The sequence below is a fragment of the Macrotis lagotis genome, chromosome 8 (genome assembly GCF_037893015.1).
Source record: "Macrotis lagotis isolate mMagLag1 chromosome 8, bilby.v1.9.chrom.fasta, whole genome shotgun sequence".
Lineage (NCBI taxonomy): Eukaryota > Metazoa > Chordata > Mammalia > Peramelemorphia > Peramelidae > Macrotis > Macrotis lagotis.
In genome coordinates, this window is record NC_133665.1 from 104,459,513 (window position 1) to 104,481,753 (window position 22,241).

Below are 22,241 nucleotides of genomic sequence, written 5' to 3' on the forward strand. Positions count from 1 at the left end.
TGCTCCTGGAAATTAGCCCCAGTTCCCTCAATTGTAAAATGGGAACCATCACAGGAATGTAAGGCTGTTGTTGAGGATCAAATGAACTATTTACAAAAAGCACTTAGCCTAGGGCTTAGCACATAACAGGTCCCATATAAAAATTTATTTCCTTCCCTTCCCCTCCTTATGTCAGTGATGTTCTGGCAGACCAAGGATCTTCTAATAGCCCCAGGCATTCTAGCCCCAAGGTCAGCTGTTAGAATTTACATACAATTCATGTCCTCTTTCAGAGTTGAAATCTTTTGATTCTCTTCTGTCATATCTTCTTCTACTTCTACTGTTTGATTCTTCTTCATAAATGTTAACTGTTTACTCTCATTTGTCCTTTTCCTTTTTTGGTTTCATTTCTTCCAGCCATTCTAATTCTTGTCAACAAGACATTTCCCCCCTAAAGTATTGCTTATAGCTGTTGGAGGGTATGTCCTTCTGGGTTTCTCTTAGACTTCTCTTAATTCACAATATTTCTTCATGGATTAGGACTTTATACAAGAGTTCCATCCCACCTCCTGTCTTCTCTGCAGGCTAAAACTTCCTGATGTTTGGGGTGGAATAACTGATCCTATACTTCAATCCCTGGTTTCTGTCATCTTCTATTGATGGTCAAATGTCAATGTCAGATTCAATCCATTTCCACTTCCTCCTAGCATAATCTCAAATTGGGGACTCAAATTGAGATCACAATATGTTTTAAGATCTACAAGGCCCAGGGCAGCTAGGTGGTGCAGTAGATAGAGCATCAATCCTGGAGTCAGGAGGACCCCAGTTCAAATCTGGTCTTAAGACATTTAATAACTGCCTAGCTGTGTGACCTCGTGCACTTAACCCCATTGCCTTGCAAAAAAAAACTTAAAAAAATTGCAAGGCTCTCCTGACATACATCCTGCATTGGAATTGCTAAGAATCCTAGCAATGCACAGGCAGATAGTAGCTCTGTTGTCTCCAGTAACTCCAAACCTTTGGGATCTGGCTCTGTCTATTCCAACAGGCCAAAAATCACAGTTCATTGGTTTCAGAGTGACAGCAGGCTTCAAACCAATTTGCTAGAAATAAACTGTATTCCCTGGTGTGACACTTGTCCCTTTGTCCATATCTTCAGGACTTTTTTTCCTTAATCAGAATTTGTAACAGTTTCTCTAGTGAGATTTCTCTTCTGGTAGCTGTAGGCTACTGGTCATCTTTCTGTTCAGTTCTTAACTGGAATGGAATAGTTTGGTTTAATGAATAACTGCTTTGTTAGTGCCAAACTGCTTGGGGTGATGTGGGAGAAGCACTCTCCTTTCACCTCCACCTCTTGAGTTTCCTTGGTCTTCTTCAGAACTCAGTTCACGTCTGACTTTCTACTGCAGTGCTAGTATCAGTCCCAGGTCCCCTTTCTACTGGAGTCATTCACTTTCTGATGACCATCTTTATATCCTCCTTGTTGATATATCTGCTCTTTGAGGATAGTCTTTGCCTTTCTCATCTCTGGCATTTAACATGCCAACTAAGTCCTAGTTGAACAAAGTAACTGCTTAGTGACTGTGTTAGATTGACAGAATGTCCACCCAATTCACAGAGATACAACTCCTGAGCATGCATACCTGAGCATGCATATGCCCAAGAAGGCAAAGTCAAAAAGTCAACATACTCTCAGAAATACTTTCTGTGGCAGTTAAGATCTGGAAACAAAGATAATCACTAAGGAATGGCTAAAAAGTGGTGATGCGTGAGTGGAATGGAGCACCACTGTGCATGAAGCACAAGGAACAGTGATGATTCCAAGATGATGGGAAATCTTCTACCAGGGGGTTCAAATCTTTGTGAATGTTACGGATCCCTTTGTACCCATACTCACAATGTTTTAAAATGCACAAAATAAAATAAAAGGATTACAAAGAAACCAATTATATATTAAAATACAATTGTCAAAATATTTTTTAAAAATAAATACATGGAGGCTGAGGTGGCTCCACTCTGTCCTATCCCTTAGAGGCCAGGTCCCTGCCCCAGTCAGTCTCAGAGCCCTGGGGAGCATGTATGCCTAAGTGTGTATGTATGTATGTACATCCATGTGTTGAGTGTTTGTGTGTACATGTGTGTGTGTGTGTGTATGTGTGTATGTGTGTGTAACCAGGACATAAGACTGTGGGAGGGTGAGGGTTTAGGGTGCCTAGGCTAAGGATGAGGTATAAGTGGCTGTAAGGAACTGCCTCTTGGGGGTTCCTTGGACAATACAAGTCTGCCAGGTCCCCTTTTATCAGAAAACTGTGAAACCAAACACTCATCTCTAGAGAGCAGTAATTACATGGAAGAATCATCCATAAGAAGATACACAATAAACACAAATGAATGTGTTGACACCTCCAGGCAGATGGAATGCCTTATCAGAGAATTCAGACTGGAGAGAAATTCTATCAATGTCATGAAGGTGAAAAAGCATTCCAACTGTAACTGGGGCCTTAATGGACATGAGAGAAATCAGACTAGAGAGAATTCCTGTTAGTGCAATCAATGTAGAAAAAATCAATTAAAACTGATTATCTTATGGTACATGAAGAATTCTCACTGGAATAAAATCATACAAATGTCTGAATGTAAAAAGGCATTCAGAAAGAGGAAATACCTTGAAATAAATCTTAAAATTCACACTGTAGAGAAATACTATAAAAGCGCTTAATGTGGAAAAATTCATCTTCTACTCAGTCCTTACTATACTCTAGAGAATTCAGACTGGAGAAAACTATGAATACAATAATTATGAGAAAATCTTTGGACAGAGAAGCACTCTCCTTTCACCTCCACCTCTTGAGTTTCCTTGGTCTTCTTCAGAACTCAGTTCACGTCGGACTTTCTACTGCAGTGCTAGTATCAGTCCCAGGTCCCCTTTCTACTGGAGTCATTCCCTTTCTGATGACCATCTTTATACCCTCCTTGTTGACATATCTGCTCTTATTGATCTTTAGAAAATGTGTACTAGGGGTGGCTAGGTGGCGTAGTGGATAAAGCACCAGCCCTGGAGTCAGGAGTACCTGGGTTCAAATCCGGTCTCAGACACTTGATAATTACCTAGTTGTGTGTCCTTGGGCAAGCCACTTAACCCCATTTGCCTTGCAAAAAAAAAACAAAACCTAATAAAAAAAAAGAAAATGTGTACTAGAGAGAAATCCCATAAATATAATGAATGTGGAAAAGTCTTCAGAGAGAGAGAGAGAGAGAGGACACCATACTATACAATGGAAAAGGCATACTGAAGAAGAAATCCTCTAAATGAAATGAAGATTGAAAAACCTTCAGACAGAAAGGAAGCTTTGCTGCATATCAGAAAACTCATACTTGAGAAAAACCATTTATAGGTAATATATGTGACAAAGTCTTCATGGACAAGGGCTACCTTACACAAGTTCAGAGAGAGAAGTCCTAAGGCAAGCCACTTAACCCCATTTGCCTTGCAAAAACCTAAAAAACAAAAACAAATTCTTATCAGAGGGGGTAGCTAGTTGGTGCAATGCATAGAACACTGCCCCTGGAGTCAGAAAGACCACCTGAGTTCAAATCTGGTCTCAGACACTTAATTGCCTAGCTATGTGACCTTGAGCAAGTACTTAACCTCATTGCTTTAAATAATTTTTTTTTAAATTAATATCTGAGGGAAACCCTGATTTTGAATTTGGAAAAGTTGTTAAGCTGAGGGGAGCACTTAATAATCATCAGAAAATTCATCATGGAAGAAGTCCTATAAATCTCATGAATGTCATAAAACCTTTAAAATGAAATCTTACTATACATCACATATCCAAACAAGACAAAAGTTTTATAAATGTTGAGACTGTATTAAAGCATTTAGGAAAAAAGAGAAAACCTTGCTGTACATCAAAGAATTTATATTGGAAAAGAATCTTTTTAAATTCAAAGAAAGATTTAGGCCAAAACATCCTTTATCATAAGATAATTTATACTAGAAAGAAATCCATTCAGTCAGTGTACATTCATTCAGTGTGGAAAATTTTTCACCCAGAAAGGAAAAAATTACCATACACTAAATCATGGAATTATTAGATAGTACATTTGAAATTTATTCCAATCCCTTCTTAATTTTACAGAAGAAAGAGTTGATGGGTAGGGAAGTAAACTGAGTTGATCATGATTTTATTATACACATAGTAAGTGGCAGATCAAGAGTGGAACTGCTGTCATAGCTAAATACAGGTTTATTTGTTTATTCCCCCTCTATAATCTATGACCTATAAATTCAAAGAATGTGAGCAACATCACAACATACCATATTCTATAGAAATAGCATGCGATAATCTAGGAATTTCAAATTGGAGAGAACTTACATATCATATATCAAAGAAATCTTATTATATCATAGGCAACAATGGATCACTCAGTCTCAGTCTTTACTGAAAAATGCCCAGTGATGAGCAAAATACTGCCTTCCAAGGCAAGTCATTCCTTTTACAGGTAACTTGAAGTGAAAAGAGTATGAAAGCAGTTGTGTGTGTGTGTGTGTGTGTGTGTGTGCACGCGTGCTGGTATACAGGTGGCACACAAATAGAGACCGATAGATAATTCTGAAATGAATGTGATATAAAACAAATGGCTTCAATTAGAAATGTATGCTTGAGTTGAAGAGCAACTTCTGGTCTGTGTAGTTAATATACAGTTAATAAAGGGAATTTTCTCACTGGTATTTTCCCTACATAAATGAAATTATTGATCTACACATTACATGTCTATTCATCAAATAAGATAACACATAAAAGCACTTTGCAAACCTTAAGGTGTTAATTAAATGCTAGCTATTATTATATACCAGAACATATATGTAATTATATATATATATATATATAAAATAAACATAACCCAGTACTGAAGAAGTGACCTTCTATTACAGAATTAAGCATCACCCAATCCTTACTCTTAGAAAATTCATTTTGTCAGAGTAGCACAGGACAGAATCAGCTTTTTTGACTGTCTTATTAAATGAGTGCATTTAAATTGGCAAAATTAAACAGTTGCAACTCACTTATATATCTTATTATCTAATCATATCTCCCTTTGAATTGTGAAGTTGGTTTTCTGACTCAAGCATAAAAAAATTTATGTGCCTTTATTAAAGTTCATTTTCTTAAATCAAGGAAAAAAATAAGTACATAGGCCCTGGGCTAATAACCTCTGATTTATATAACTGCCACCAAGAGAGATACACAGAACTAGAAAAATAATATAAAATTTATGCAAAAAAATAACCGGGGGAGGGGGCAGCTAGGTGGCACAGTGGATATAGCACTAGTCCTGGAGTCAGGAGGAGCTGAGTTCAAATATGGTCTTAGACACATAATAATTACCTAAGTTGTATGACTAAGGGCAAGTCACTGAACCCCACTGCCTTGTAAAAACCAAAACCAAAAAAAAAAACCCCAAAAAACAAAACAAGGTAAAGATGAACCTTCAAATCAATTTCTAATAGTTCTTAAAGGGTTAGGAAATTATCTATGAATTTCATTTATTCACTAATGGACGAAATAAAGGGATCACAGAATAAAGTCAAAGAAGGTCAGACTAAGGAGGTCTCATGTTCTTTTTTTTAATTTATTTTTAGGTTTTTGCAAGGCAAATGGGGTTAAGTGGCTTGCCCAAGGCCACACAGCTAAGTAATTATTAAGTGTTTGAGACCAGATTTGAACCCAGGTACTCCTGACTCCAGGGCCAGTGCTTTATCCACTGCCCCACCTAGCCACCCCCCATGTTCTTTTGAAAATGGAATTTTCAGAAGTAGAAGGAATGTTGACATAACCAATTTTACCATGTGTGACACTTATATAAGTTGAAGGAATAAGTTGCTCAATTAACCAAAAGCAATTAGCGATATTTCCAAGCAGGCTGCCCCTGTTTTAATCCTCTGCTCCCTAACTAAAATTCTGAGAGGTTTTAAACCTAAGCCCCTTTCTAGTCCTGGCCTTAAGCTCCCCATTCATTTACAGAGCTGATAATACACCTGAAATCGATATACTGGATAATCTTTCCCCCTCAGTATTCAACTACTTCTCTACTGCACTATTCCCTTTCACTTTTTCCTGTCTACTACATCTGGTAAATGGGAGGTATGAGGCATGTTTTTCTTCAGTACAATTATAGTTAGCTTGGGGATGGCAGACTAACACATAGAAGGGAGACAAAGAAGATGAGAGTTCATAATCAACAGTTAAATTGTGGGTGCAGGCCTTAAATATTTCACAGATAAGAGGCATATAAAGCTTGAAGTAATCTGAAAGTGAAAGAAAGGGTATAAGATCAGTTTCTATTTGTTCTTGTATTTCTTGTTTTCATGGTATAACGCTGACTCCCTCTAGTTTATTTTACCAACAAGGGAAAAGAAGAGTTAAAACTTGCTAGAAATACTGCTTATACATGCTTTGAAGGTATGTTTTTTGGATAAATGACTTGATAGCTTCTTCTGGGCAAAATCTATATAGTTTAGTTACCTATTAAGATGCAGACCATATTAGATTGCTTTCTGTCAGGGGGAGGGAGGGAGAAAAATGTGAAACAAAACTTTCCAAAAGTGATTGTTGAAAACTACTGTTACATGGGTTGTAAAAAATAAATAAAATATTTTTTAAAAAACAGATGAAGAGTACAGATCTAGAGATAGACTGGATGTATGCTGGGTCAAGACCAATTGAGTGTTAAATATTCAACACCTAAGTGTTAAAAAAAAAAAAAGATTTTTTTTTTCCTCAAAGCAATTTTCACCCACCTTCTTATTAAGTCATAGAGGAGTTGAGATTTATGCTGGAGGAAGGAGTAACCAAACTAGTGAAAGCATAGGTCACAAAATTTTGAAGAGTAGAGATAGCGCATACACACACACACACACACACACACTAATAGAGTACAAAGATAACCGAACCTGCAGCCAGAAGATCTCTATTAATTACTAGATAGCTGCCTACGTTTCTTCATCTGTAAAATGAAAACTTCTCTACTTTACAGAATTGTTTTGAGAATCATGAGAAAATGTGTGAGAAAGTACCTAAGTATTCATAAAGTGATATATGCAAATAGAAATAAATCATTTTCATATCATTTCAATATAATTCTAAATTGGTAGTATTTATAACAAAAAATAAATACAAAACAAAGCACCAAAACAAGTAGTAAATGACTTATGAATAAACTGTGCTCCAGAAGTTCATTTTTAAATTGATTATGTGCAATAAAGAATATCCTATATATATATACATACACACTACAAAACACATTTAGCAGCTAATATATATGTAATATGCTATTAATATCTTACACCACATTTCACAAAACACTGTAAATAAAATGTGAACTTAACATTAAAAATATATTATTAAAAGAGAAGCAGATCTTATTATTAATTTGCTAATTGGATATAATTATACTAAATTTTTATTGGGATTATTATAAAATACCAAAGATAATTAAGATTATTTTCTAGGTGATATAACTTGGAAATATATTTAGCTGAACTGGTATCATCTGATATTGTTTCATGTTTCAAATACATAGTATTGTGAATATTCTTACTGGCTTTCTAAAATTTTTCTCTTATTTTGAGAAATCATTTTATCAGAAATTCTGTTGAACAATTATTATTTTTTTTTGCAAGGCAATGGGGTTAAATGATTTGCCCAAGGTCACATAGCTAGGTAATTATTAAGGTCTGAGTCTAAATTGAACTCAGGTCCTCCTGACTCCAGGGTTGACACTTTATCCACCAAGCCACCTAGTTTGCCCCCCTGGACAAATAACTTTTTAAAAAATCTAGATGTGGTTAGATTGTGAATTGAGCTATTAAAACAATGTGACCAAAATACATAACTAAAAATTTTTAAATATTTGATAATGTATATATTCTTTAAAAACATAACAGGTACAGCTAAATGGCACAGTGGACAGAGCACCAGCCCTGGAGTCAGGAGGACCTGAGTTCAAATTTGACCTCAGATATTTGATACCTACTAGCTGGGTGACCTTGGGCAAGTTACTTAACCCTCACTGCCTCACCAAAAGTTTACTATAATAGTGAGTTTTCTCTTGAAAATGTTTGACTATCACTTATAAAAATTATTAAAATGTATAGGGTGATTTAAAGATATAACTTCAATATATCAAGGAGTCAACTATCAGGAACGTGGGCTAAGTCTGAGAACTGACTCATAATGTAGCTAGTTTTAATTTAAAAGTGAAGGATAGGGGCAGCTAGGTGGCACAGTGGATAGAGCACTAGCCCTGGAGTCAGGAGTACCTGAGTTCAAATCCAACCTCAGACACTTAATAATTACCTAGCCTTGGGCAAGCCACTTAACCCCATTGCCTTAGAAAATCTTCAAAAAAAAAAAGTGTAATAAAAGTGAAGGATAAATGAAATGGAATGGTTAGGGAAACAGGAAAAATCAATAGTTTTCAGTTCTAAAGTGTGGTTGGTGCTTTTTGAGGTAAAAATGATTGAGGTTATAATTTGAGTCTTGACTATGGGGATGGCTGTCTAAATTGTTCTAAAGTCAAAAGTAGAAAATAGGATATGCTACAATCTGAGAACTGTTAGAGGTGGATGTTTGTCTCTGGGAAAAATTAGGGGGTAACTATGGCATAGTCTAAGGTAGGATCAGTTTCCCCACTGTGCTATTTCCTTTCTGAAAAGGAAACTTCCATCTGGATAATCCTGAACCTTGTTTTTGATAACAATAACAACATGAGGAATCATGGGGAATCATACGGAGCTAAGGGAGTTTTTTCTTTGTTCGTCTGTGTCCTTGAGGGGAAGAACCTTGACATTTTAATAATTATGTCCCTCCTTTTTCCTTTCACGGAAATTTTCAATAATCTGTGCAAATGAGAAGTAGTTTTATAAGGACTATTAATTGATAGAGTGTTACCAAAACATTTCTGAATTACTATAATATGATGTAAGTATGAAAAATAATTTTAACCTATATTTGTGGTCAAATTATAATAATATAGGGATATAATCTGCTAAAAGAGGGAATTAGATAAAAATAATAAGACAAAGATATGTAAAAATACTCTAATTACATGTAATACTAAATTTTGAGAAAACAACAGAATTAGTATGTTTTCTATAAGAACTATATAAATATGTATATGGTTGGCTTCCAAATATATCTAGTATGGAAATACAGGTTTTGATTATGTTTTAGTAACAAGTTCTCAAAACTGGATTAAAAATTTTACATATAATATTGCACTGATAATTATAAAGGAAGTGAATTCATTATTCCATTTTAAAAGACAGAAGAGTTCATTTTACAAGTTAGATCCTCATGAATTTTTTTTAGGTTTTTTTTTTTTTTTGCAAGGCAAATGGGGTTAAGTGGCTTGCCCAAGGCCACACAGCTAGGTCATTATTAAGTGTCTGAGACCGGATTTGAACCCAGGTACTCCTGACTCCAGGGCCGGTGCTTTATCCACTGCGCCACCTAGCTGCCCCCCTCATGAATTTTTTAAAAAGATTTTTATATTATGGTACAAGGTTTAAGTAAAGATAGAAATAGCAAGTGATATTGCTGAAAACTGAAATTCTCAAAATTCAGAATTGTAAAACCAAATTTAAGAGATTTGTACTAGATAGTATTGTCTTGTTACCCGTAGAATTATCTAGGAACCTCTTCAAGTAAGACAGAAAGCAGAGAAACAGAGTCCCCCCCTTTATGATTACCTAGAAAATGAAGATTATTCCTGAATGCTCAAGAGAAGATGAACAAGGACCAGATGACTACCTGAGACATCCAGGACTCAAAATGTGTTGTTTAAATGGAAATTGGGAAAGGGTTACTAAGATACTAGGAGATATGATGTTGGTTAATATTGATCATTATTGCACTAATTTGGTCTTTGGTTTCAATGTGTTTTATGTTTTAAGTTTTCTTGATTACTTTGGTGACATATAAATCTTCTTTCTCAAAATTAATCCACTGTGAGTCCTCTAAATAGTTTGATCTGTGATATGCCTTAAGTAATTCTAATTATGTGAATAGAATATGTGAAAAACCTTATAGATTTGACTTTCAGAGAACTTATCCATGGGAGGAGTAAGTTCACTCCCCATCTTGAATCAAAAGGGCGAAATTGAGGGAACTGAGGGAATTAGAAAAGCAAGTAGTGACTCATTTCTACTCAATTATGGGTCTAGTCCAAATTCTGCCCTGTAAGAAAACTTCCTTCAATTGTGTTAACTAGTAGAAAACTTTATCATATTGTTTGAACCTAGCTCTGCATAGGTGGTAAACTATATCACTTCTACTTGTTATTTATAGGGACCCTTAATTAAGGACTACATATATAATGACTACCAGAAACCCAGTAAGATGCAAAAATTGATTCTACTTTTCTTCCAAATTGGAAAATACCCATCCGAAATCAGATTACCTAATTTTATCCTGATTGTTTCCTTTGGATTTAGTCTCATTTGATTGTTTTCAATGTTTAAAAGTATATCTTTCCTGGTATTTGGGTTCTGGTCCAGAGCTGAAGAACGGGCCTAGATCAAACCTTTGTTCCCTCAGTCATGAACATCTTTTCCTCTCTCTCTCTCTCTCTCTCTACGCTTCAAAGCTATGGGTGGGAGAGTATTATTCTTAACTAAACAAGAGACAGATAATTACTACCTGAGCACTGCTTCTCAAGATCCTCTGCAAGGTTTTTATCATCCACATACATTCTTATTGGTATAGCTAAAGGCTCCCATAACCCTGTTCTGTCTTCTCCATTGGTGACCAAATCAACTACCACAGATTGATTTATCATTTTTATGCATATAACTACCAGAATTACATATCCTGCTTCAATATCTTTCCTGAGTTCCAGTCCTGCATCACCAACTATTGGGCATTTTAAATTCAATATATCAAAATAAAATTATGTTTACTTCTATACCCACCTCTCCAGGACATATTTTTATTTCTATATTTTTCCAGTTTTCCAGGTCTTGGCATTATCTTCAATCCACCACTAACACTTACCCCAAACAGCAAATCTTGACATTACAATATCAACAGTATTTCTTGAATTCATACCCTTCTCACTTCTCACATAATTATCATCTTAGTTCTCCCCATTAATATATCCCTATTACAAATCTTTTCCTATTCAATTTATCCTCCTTTTAGTTCTCAAAATTATATCTTTAAATAGGCTGTACTCAAATTCCAATAGTTCCCTATTTCCTTCCTTAAATATCAGTGCCTATAAAATAAAATATAAACTTGTCTGTCTGGCTAATGAAACTCATTACAACCTGGCTGCAGTCTGTTTTTCTAATCTTAACTTTCCATAACTGTCCTTCCCTTTGATCCTTATATAAAAGTATTCCATGTCTTGTCATCTTCATGTCCAGTACTTACCCCTTTCTACTTGTGGCCCATAATACCACCCCTTTATTTCAAGATTCGCTTCAAGTGTTAGCTTTTACATAAAGACAATCTTGATTCCTCAACTGTTTCTGTCCTCTCTCCTTAACTTATTTTGAGTTCAATTATTTTCTATTTATCTTGTATTTATTCTATATAGATGTATATAAGTACATGTTGTCTCCCCTGAAAAGATGTGAAGGCTTTGAGTGAAAAGACTGTTCCATTTTCCCAACTCTGTATTCCCCCAGGACCTAGTGTTTAGTACAAGGAACATTAAAAATTCTTGTTAACATCGAGATATATCTAATGAAATAGCAGAATCAGATTAGATAATAGTCATTAAAACTGATGTTAAAATCAAAAGGGAAATTCACAGGATGATTACCTGAGCAATAATTCGTTCTCCATCTTTATAGTTCTTCTCACCTATTACATCGACAATCTTCATTCTCTCTGAAACCTGCAATAGTCCACAACCCACTGGTTACTGAACAATTCAACTAAAAACAATGTGATCCTCCATCAAACATAAAAAAGCATTCAAAATAATCTTCAAAATGATTAAAATTAATCATCAAAAATTATTTTATGTACAAAGAACAACACAGAAAGGATTTCAGAGTCGAAAAATATTTTAGAGATCACCCAGTCCAAGTCTCTTCATTTTATATATAAAGATCCTAAGGAACAAAGGAAAAAGTGGCTTTCTTTTGGCTAAGTGCAAAGGAACTTGTTCCTTGATACTCATCCCATTAGAGGACCTTGGCATAAGGGACAAGGGTTTTATTTTCAAAAGGACTGTTATAAAAGTGGTTTTATCTTTATAATGGGAGTCTCATGACAAGCACTATGAGAAAAAGCTCGTAACAGTACTCCAGTCTATTACTATTCTTCTGCTATCAATAATTTATTAAACTATTATGAGGTTAAATTCTCAGATAAATTTAGCTTTCTCTGTACATTTGTGTTTGTATTTCAAAGTTCCTATTCAGCTGTAGTCTTTTAATCACGAAGAATAAAAAATTCTCCATTCTATTAAAGGCCTTTATTTCCCTAGGATTTATATATGGATTATACTCAGATTTTCTGGTGAATTACTCTTGATTTTAAACCTCTACCTTTTGCCTTTAAGGATACTGTAAGATTTCTTATTTTTATTGGAAGGTGCCAGGTCACATGTGCTCCTGACTGTGATTCTTTGGTACCCTATATCTTTCTGTATACTAATGGCATTTTTCTTTGATGTGGGAGCTCTGGATTTTTGCTATGGCATTTCTGGAACTTTCAAAGGGTTTATCAATGGTTTCTATCTTTGCCCCATGATTCTAATAAATAAATAAGTTCTATCTGTGATTTTATGAAGCTTCTAGACTTTTTAAAAAATATGCTTTTCCCAATTACATGTAAAAACAGTTTTAACCATTCATTTTTTTTTAAATTTGAGCTACAAATTCTTTCCTTCCCTAATTCTCTCCATTCCTTGAGGAGGCCAACAATTTGATATAGATTATACTTATGTAGGCATGCAAAACATATTCCATATTTCTGAAAGCACAGACCACCCCCCAAAAAAGGACCTTACAAAATTTTTAAAATTATGTTTCAATTTGCATTCAGACTCCATCAGTTCTTTCCCTAGAGGTGGATAACATTTTTCATCATGAGTCCTTAGGATTGTCTTGGATCAATGTATTGCTGAAAATAGCTAAGTCATTCAGTTTATCATCATAGAATATTGCTGTTACTGCATATAATATTCTGATTTTGCTCACTTCACTCTGCATCAGGTCCTGTTTTTCCAGGTTTTTATTATATCAGTCTACTTCTCTTTTCTTATAACACAACAGTATTCCATTACAATCATATAATACAGCTTGTTCAACCATGCCCCAACTGAGGAGCATCCTCTAAATTTCCAATTCTTTGCCACCACAAAAAGAGTTGTTATAAATATTTCTGCACCTATAGGTCTTTTCCCCTTTTGTAATGGTCTCCTTGGCGTATAGATCTAGCAGAGGATTGTTCTTTGGGCATAGGTCCAATTGGCTCTCCAGAATAATTAGATCAGTTCTCAGCTCCACTACCAGTGCATTAGTATTCCAATTTTCCCCACATCCCCTCCAACATTTGTCATTTACCTTTTCTGTCATATTAGTCAATATGACAGGTGTCAGGTGGTAGCTCAGGGTGGTTTTAATTTACATTTCTCTAATTAACTGTGACTTAGAGCATTTTTTTATGGCTATAGATAGCTTTGATCTTTCACCTGAAAACTGTATTTCATATTCTTTGACCATATTAATTGTCTTTCTCTCCAGTCTTAAAAAAAAAACCAAACAAAAAAAAAATCATCATCACTTGATCCTACCATTGCTGTCAGTGATGGTTCTTCTTTCTTTTCCAGATAAATTCATTGAGAAAGCGTCAACACTCACTGCTTCCATTTCCCCTTTCCCACAATTCTAAGTTCGGTAAGTTGACTTACAGACTCATTATTCAATTAAAACTGTTTCTCTGAAGTCATCAATGATTTCTTCATTGTGAAATCTTTTTTTTTTAGGGTTTTTTTTTTGCAAGGCAAATGGGGTTAAGTGGCTTGCCCAAGGCCACACAACTAGGTAATTATTAAGTGTCTGAGACCGGATTTGAACCCAGGTACTCCTGACTCCAGGGCCCGTGCTTTATCCACTGCACCACCTAGCCGCCCCCTCATTGTGAAATCTAATGGTCATTTCTCTATTCTTCTGGACCTCATTCTCTTGACCTTTCAGCAACCTTTGACACTGCTGGCTACTTTCCCCTGTAAGTTTTTATAACACCTTTTCTCTTTGAACCTCTTCCTCCTTGTATGATAGCTCCTTCTCTGTTTTCTTTGCTGGATCTTTACCAGGTCACATCTACCAATTACTACAATGGTTAAAATGTTGTGTAATTTCAAAGGCTTTTGTCCTGGATCTACTTTTCTTCTTCTTCCTCTCCAATATCTTGCTTGCTTCCTACAAGTTAAATTATCATCTGTATGTAGATGGTTCCAACACCAATATATCCAGCCTTAACTTCTCTCCACATTGCCATCTGCCTTTTGGATATCTCAAACTTAATGGGTTCAAAATTCAGCTTATTTCTCCCACCAGCCCTCCTTTCTTCCAAAGTCATTTACATTGTATATATATCTTGTACAAAAATAGCTGCTTGTATACTTTCTTCTCCAATAGAATGGAAGTTGTGAGGGCAGGGGTAGTGTGTTTGTCTTTCTTTGAATCCCCTAGTCCTTACCACACTTGCCTGGCACATAGTAAGTATTTAATAAACATTTGATGTTTGTTCCTTTTTATTTCACTTTAAATCTTCTCTCAGATAGAAAAATGAGTTTCCTCAAGGGCTTCTACTCACTCTCAGAAATTAAAACATATCCACATGATCTTGACCAAGAATTCTGTGAAGTGAATACATGCTCATGAAACAACAGTATCTCCCACAAACAGGCCTTACCTCCAAGGACTTCAGTAGGGGCACAGATTCAATAAAAGACTCAAACATTTTTCTCTTCTTTGCATTGTTTTTCAGTATGATTCTTCTGAATGTTATTCGGTCCTACAAGAAAAATATAAAAATTCTAGCTTTTACATGTATAAATATCTACTAACTTATAAATAGTAGTAAGTCAAGTGATCCTTGGCAGAAATTCTGAGAGAAAAAAGCCAATATGACTGACATATATGAAAACCATGAAAATCTATCATTTTGTCTAGAGTCATTGAAATTTAGGATACCCTCAAATTATAATACCATGAATCACTAGAGTAAAAATTAAAATACAGATAACAAAATTAATGCAAAACTTCTTTATCTACTGCTATCAGGCTCTAATATGATCAAAGAAACTTCAAGGAATAAGTGACACTGTTCTCCTATGTCCTCTTTACACTAGGATATTAATTGTCATCTACAAGGCATGATATTGAGAGGTCAATGGGGTGATAAAAAACTTCCTTGGAGGACTAAAAATTGAATTGAAAAAACCAAGATTCATAAATGATACAAAAGCATCATACTGTTAATTGCCAAATGAGGTGGGAATTCAGAGACAGAATCCTAATAAGCTATGCTGGTAAAGGAAAGATTTTTGGAACAACTAGGAGTTGAGCTAAGCCTTGAAGAAGTAAGATTCAGAGAGATGACAGGGAAGGCCCAGAATGAACAACAACACAGGATCAGGAATATTCAAATTATGTTTTGTTGAAAATGGTTTGTCTTGGTTATATGGAAAATAGAGGAATGCCTCTCCAGAGATGAGATAGATTGAACCTTTAAAAGCAGAGCAGTCATTGAAAGGTTAATAATAAGATTTTTGTTTATTTGTTTGTTTGGCAAGGCAGTAGAGTTGAATTACTTGCCCAAGGTCACACAGCTACATAATTATTAAGAGGCCGAATTTGAACTCAGGTCCTCCTGACTCCAGGGATGGTGCCTTATCCACTGCTGCACCTAGTTGCTCCTAATGATAAGATTTAATGAAAATTATAGGTCTGGATTCTTAGATGATTATTTATTCTACATTCCCTCACCCCCCAAAAACCTGAGTAGAAAGAATTCTGGAAATTAAAACTATGAGGTAAATGATTAACTGATTCAAGGCAGATCAACCTTGGATTTCTCCTGAACAAGATTTTGGAGGGAGAACTATACTATATTTTCTCTGACAAAACAGTGCTTTAATGTGGGCAAAGCACTTTCCTCTCAACAACTCTGTAAGGTTGGTCAATTATTATTATTGTCCCCATTTTACAAATTATGAAAATGAGGCTCTGAGATGTTGAGTGATCTGTATATGATGACAATGTTCATTAAGTGAACCTGAAGTAGTGAATGAAACTAGGTTTCCTGGCAGCAAGTCCAGTCTTACTTACTTTTCAATAAATCTCTGAAATATTTATCCAAAATAATCAACATTCACTTTAGCTGCATGCTTCCTAGGCTTAAGGTAGCTAAATGTTGAAGAGAAATGACAATACAGGGTAAGTATTAAAGAATCTGCAATCCTTGTTCAGTATTAAAAGAGGACAATTAAATATGATTAAAAATCAGTGTTGTGGGGTGGCTAGGTGGAGCAGCAGATAAGAGCATCAGCCCTGGAATCAGGAGTACCTGAGTTCAAATCTGACCTCAGACACTTAAAAATTACCTAATAATTGGCCTTGGGCAAACCACTTAACCCCATTGCCTTATAAAAAAAACCCTAAAAAAAATCAGTGTTGGGCATATCTGAGATATAATGAAAGATGGGATCGTTTATAGAAAGATAATCATGATATTTCAAGCCTGGACATCATACTTGAAGAAATTATAAAAGAAAATAATTAAAATCTTAGATCCAGAGGTAAAATAAAAATTGAAAGAATCCACCTATCACCTCCAGAAAGAGATTCCCAAATGAAAATTCCAAGGAATATTAAACTCAAATTCCATGGTTCTCACCTCAAGTAGCCAGAAAGAAACAATTCAAATATTGACAGGATCACACAAGATCTAACAACTTCTAAATTAATTACAAAAGCAGAAGGCTGAAAATATGATATACCAGAGGGTAAAAGAGCTAGGATTATAACCAAGAACCACCAATAAGGTAAAACTGAATATAATCTTTCAGGGAGAAAAAAAGTCATTGAATGAAATAGAGGACTTTCAAGTATTCCTGATGGAAAGACTAGAGTTAACTAGAAAATCTGACATTCCAATACGAAACTCAAGAGAAGCATTAAAAAGTCAAATATGAGAGTAATCTCAAGGGTTTCAATATAGTTTTCTATATAGGAAGATGACACAAGAAATTTCTAAGAACTTTATCACTAATTAGGGGAGTTAAAATTTTAAACAAAGGACATGGGTATAAGTTGAATTGGAATGAACTCCCTCAAAAATGAAGGGGTAATGCAATGGGGAGTAGGAAAGGGGAAAATTTTCTCAAATAAAAGAGGCACACAAGGAAGAGCTTTTATAGAGGAGGAAATAGGGATGAGTGTTTGAGAGGCAATGCTTGAACTTCATTCTCATTGAAACTAGTTTAAAAAAAGGGAAAACTATATAAAAACCCTCAGCTGTGTATAGAAATATAACTTATCCAATTAGGAAACAGGAGGGGGAAGGCCATAAGTGAAAGGAGGTGTGGGGCAGAATAAAAGGACAGACAGAAGGAGGCAGATAGAAATCAAATAAACATGTAAGGAGGAATAGAATTAAAAGAGAGAAAAACAAAGAGAAGTGTAGGACAGAAGCTAGTAATCATAACTGTAAATATGAATTGCTTTCTCAGTGAGAGATAGGAGGGAAGGAAAGAATTTGGAACACAAAATATAAAAAGAAGAATATTAAAAAACTTTATCAATTAATCGTGAAGTTCCTTATGACAGAACTTTCTGCTACTGTCTAAAACTGTAGTAACTGCTTAATAAATATATTGACTAAATATCTTACTATATTATGTATAAAATGCATATAATGTTACCATTATTTAACTAATAATACATTACTATTTTCTCTGTCAAACTATTTCATAATTATGTTTCAACAGGCACTTGTATTTCAGAGTACACCACACATAGGTGTTTGAAGAGCAGTTGTTGCTATTTCTTGAACAGTCTACAACATAAAACACTTAAAATTTGCCATTACAGGGATGCAAATAAATGTTATTCGATGTGAATGACATAAACAGATTTGTGTTTTACTTAAATTTATTTTATATTAACACTTCAAATCTTTAAGAATGTCACCTTATTAATTCATATTTATAGGTAAACTGAAAAAATGATTCACAGCAGCACTCTTTTCTGCCATTATGCCAGCATTACTGCTGAAGCAACCATTATATCTTTTTCTTCCTTTTACAGATTGCCCTGGGTAAAGAATTCATTTCCTGGGCATCTTACTGATACTCAGAAAATGTTTTAAAGGCCTAAAGGAAGGTCTCTAAATGAGCTGGGCAGATCTTCTACAGAGGACTTAGGAGAGAAATAAGAATTATACAGGATGAAAAAAGGACTGATGAATTGCAATCTATAACCCTAGAATAACAACAAATATTGATGAGATCATAGATCCATTTAGGAAATTGTACATTATCAGTAATCAAGAGGCAACACTCAGTTTAATGAAGTACAACAGACATTTTTCAAGATTTCTCTCTATCTTGTGTTATTTCTAGAAAAATTTTAGTCGAACCTGCTAATTTTATATTTGTACACGAACACTTTCTACTACTAGGCTGAAAAAATAATGGCATAAAATGACATACTGAAGATTTTCAAGACTGGTGGACTGAGAAGACAGAGGACTAAAATGCAACCCACTTTAATACAGAGAATTAGAATTTCTATAAACAATAATATCTTCCAAATTCTACTGACCTAAAAGCAATAGCAATAACTTGTAGTAATTTAGTTATAACTCCAGTTACTAGCATCAATCTAGAAAAAGGCTAGGTAGATTTAAGCATTTAAAAACTTGATTTTATTTGTATATTTATGGGATTTTTATGTGTCTCTTCTACTTTGTAATCCAAACTAATAATGAAGGACACGTAGAAGACGACATTTGATCTGCAAAGACATCAAGGACTTTTACTCCAACTGAAGGAAACAGAGTTGGTTATTGATGATGTGGCATCATATCTTTTAATCTAAGAAAATAGAAACCTGAATAGTACAGTTCATAGAGAAAATGAAAGAATGCTATATTTAGAAGCACCTCAAGAGGTATGGTCAAGAATTGGTAACCATTTTTAGAAAAAACAAATTCAAGGAGCTTTCCACACAGAAATAGTTTTAATTCTAGCATCCAAAATAAAATGCAAAATGGAGAGGTATCATGTCCTGTGGTTATCAGTTTTTCCTGAAATCTAAGTCTTGTAGTCTACTGGTATTGGAAGATGGATAGAATGACATGAAAGAATGAACACTGGAAATAATATTGGGATCCTTAAGAATGCTTAAGAGTTATCAGTAATTTCCCTGGGTGGTGTAGCAGATTAATTTGATATTACTCCTCTCTCTTCCCTTATCTGACAGAAATACACACACACACACACACACACACACACACACACACACACACACATATTGCACTAAACTAAAAAAAGTACTTATTATGGTTTATAGTCAAATCATTTTGGGGAAGTAAAAGAACATATTTGCCCCAATATCTGATGCCCTCACGTCCAAGGAACAAAAAACTCACAATGATAAATAGTGACTGCAAAGAGAATAAAGGAAGAGAACAGGCAGTAGGGCAGCTAGGTGGTGCAATGGATAGAGAACCATCCCAGGAGTCAGAAGGATCCAAGTTCAAATCTGGCTTCAGACATTTAATGATTGCTTAGCTGTGGAACCTTGGGGAAGTCACTTAACCCCACTGCTTTAAATAAATAAAATTAAAAAAAAAATAAGAGGTATAGGGAACTTTAGGATAGGACAAGTGAATGAAAGCATTTTCCCCTACTTACCAGACCCCACAATGCACCTTCTGTTGTGGCAACTATAGTAGCAGCTCTGGGAGTGTTGTACATCAAGGCAAGTTCTCCAAAACTGCCACGATTATCATATTGGCCAACACGGTTACTGTGATTATCTTTTGTTACCAAAATGTCATATGAGCCTCTGAAAGAACAAAGATACCACATAGTTCATTAGATAAAACTATTTCCAATCAGGCATATACACAGGTTGTACAACATATACCTGCTTTATGCTCAGCATGTGGATTGGCAGACTTTAAAAGCTCTGGTTACTTTAGCAGAATTAGGAACCCTTCATATCTCTCTCTCTCTCTCTCTCTCTCTCTCTCATTAATATGGTAATTATACTAACTGATACAGAGTACAAATCTTCTATACTGTAATGGATTATCTTTGAGCCTGCCTATTGTAAAAAAAAAAAAATGATGTCCTTGTGGCTAATATGACAAAAAAAGTCTCCCTGAATTTATTGAGGCTGGTCCACAGATAACAAACACATTAGACACCATTGCCAGGCTCATAACTTAAGTTTTACTTACTACCTATAATCCTGGGCAAGTCACTTAGCACCTGTAAGCCTCAGTTCTCTATCTCTAAAATGAATGGTTTGGAGTACTCGGCCCAAGGTCTCTTTAAACTTTTTTTTTTAGGTTTTTGCAAGGAAAATGGGGTTAAGTGGCTTGCCCAAGGCCACACAGCTATGTAATTATTAAGTGTCTGAGACCGGATTTGAACCCAGGCACTCCTGACTCCAGGGCCGTTGCTTTATCCACTTCGCCACCTAGCCGCCCCCTCTTTAAACTTTAAAACTATGATGCTATGGTCCTTTCCTGCTTGATAAGAAATGATAGAAATTATGTTCTTTTGGAATAACCTTTGAAATCCCAGAGACACTTTCTTACTCCCAAGAGGAATTAGAGTAAGGCTTTAGAAGAAATAAAATAGGAAATTTTATTTAAGATTTTTTTACTTTGACCTAACTAAACTTTGAAAATATTTTAGTTAGTATTTAAGACTAAATTCCCAAAGCTTCACAAGTTTAAAAATATGATCAGCAGTTATTTCTGTAGTGTTGAAAAATTGGAAATTGAAAGGATGTCAATTAATTGAAGAATAGCTGAACAAGTCATTCTTTATGAATGTTATGGAGTACTATTTTTTGTAAGAAATCATGAGGGGAGGGGTGGCTAGGTGGCACAGTGGATAAAGCACCGGCCCTGGAGTCAGGAATACCTGGGTTCAAATCCGGTCTCAGACACTTAATTACCTAGCTGTGTGGCTTTGGTCAAGCCACTTAACCCCATTTGCCTTGCAAAAAAACAACAACAAACAACTAAAAAAAAAGAAAAAAGAAAAATCACGAGGGGGCAGCTAGGTGGAGCAGTAGCTAGAGCATCAGTCCTGGAATCAGGACGACCCGAGTTCAAATCCAACCTCAGACACTTAATAATTGCTTAGCTGTGTGACCTTGAGCAAGTCACTTAACCCCATTGCCTTAAAAAAATAAAATTTTAAAAAAAATCATGAGAGGTCAGACTTTAAGTGAGGTGAGTAGAACCAGGAGAACACTGCACATATTAACAATAACATTGTGAGATAATCAACTACGATGCAGGCAGCTCTTCTCAGCAGTTCGGAGATCAAGGACAATCCTGAGAGACTGCTATGGACAATGTCATATACATCCAGAGAAAGAACTGTGGATTCTGAATGCAGAGCAAAGCATACTATGTTCATTTTTTAAAAACTTCTTTTATGCTTTTCCATTCTTTCTCATGTATTTTTTTCTTTCCCCTAGTTCTAATACCTCTTTCACAACATGATTAATATGTAAATATGTTAAACAAAACTGTTCATGTACAATTTTTACCAAATTCTTTGCTGTCATGGAGAGGGGAAAGAGAAGGTAGAAAACTCATAAACATGCAAATGGATGAATATGAAAACTAACTTTGCAAGTAATCAGGAAAATAAAACTCAATTAAAAAATAAAGAATAGAAAAATGAGAAGAATTATATGAACTGATACAGAATGAAAAAAAGATGAAATAGAATAATATGCATAGCTACTGTAAAAATGAAAATTTTAAAAGAACAGTAAAATGAAGCTAAACAGGATAGGAAAGTAAAGAGTGGAAAATAAAATTGGTATGAGGAATAGATGACAGAGATTATAAATGGCCTTGAGATATAGTCTAAAACAAGGATTTGGGGGTAGGCTGAGGAATTTATATTCCTAACTTTGATATCTATGTCCCTCTAAGTATATGATAACAAAAACCTGCCATATTCCCTACCAT

General features: G+C 35.0%; 1 protein-coding gene across 1 annotated transcript in view; it reads right to left on the reverse strand.

The window, feature by feature from the left end:
* The window catches only part of PRKAR2A (protein kinase cAMP-dependent type II regulatory subunit alpha), a 115,059-nt gene that overhangs the window by 14,476 nt on the left and 78,342 nt on the right, over window positions 1-22,241 (reverse strand). The window contains exons 6-8 of the mRNA XM_074197889.1: window positions 19,930-20,083; window positions 14,922-15,023; window positions 11,815-11,889 (exon numbers count right to left, since the gene is read on the reverse strand). Coding sequence (XP_074053990.1) covers window positions 11,815-11,889; window positions 14,922-15,023; window positions 19,930-20,083 — 331 coding nt within the window. The remainder of the gene's footprint in view (window positions 1-11,814; window positions 11,890-14,921; window positions 15,024-19,929; window positions 20,084-22,241) is intronic.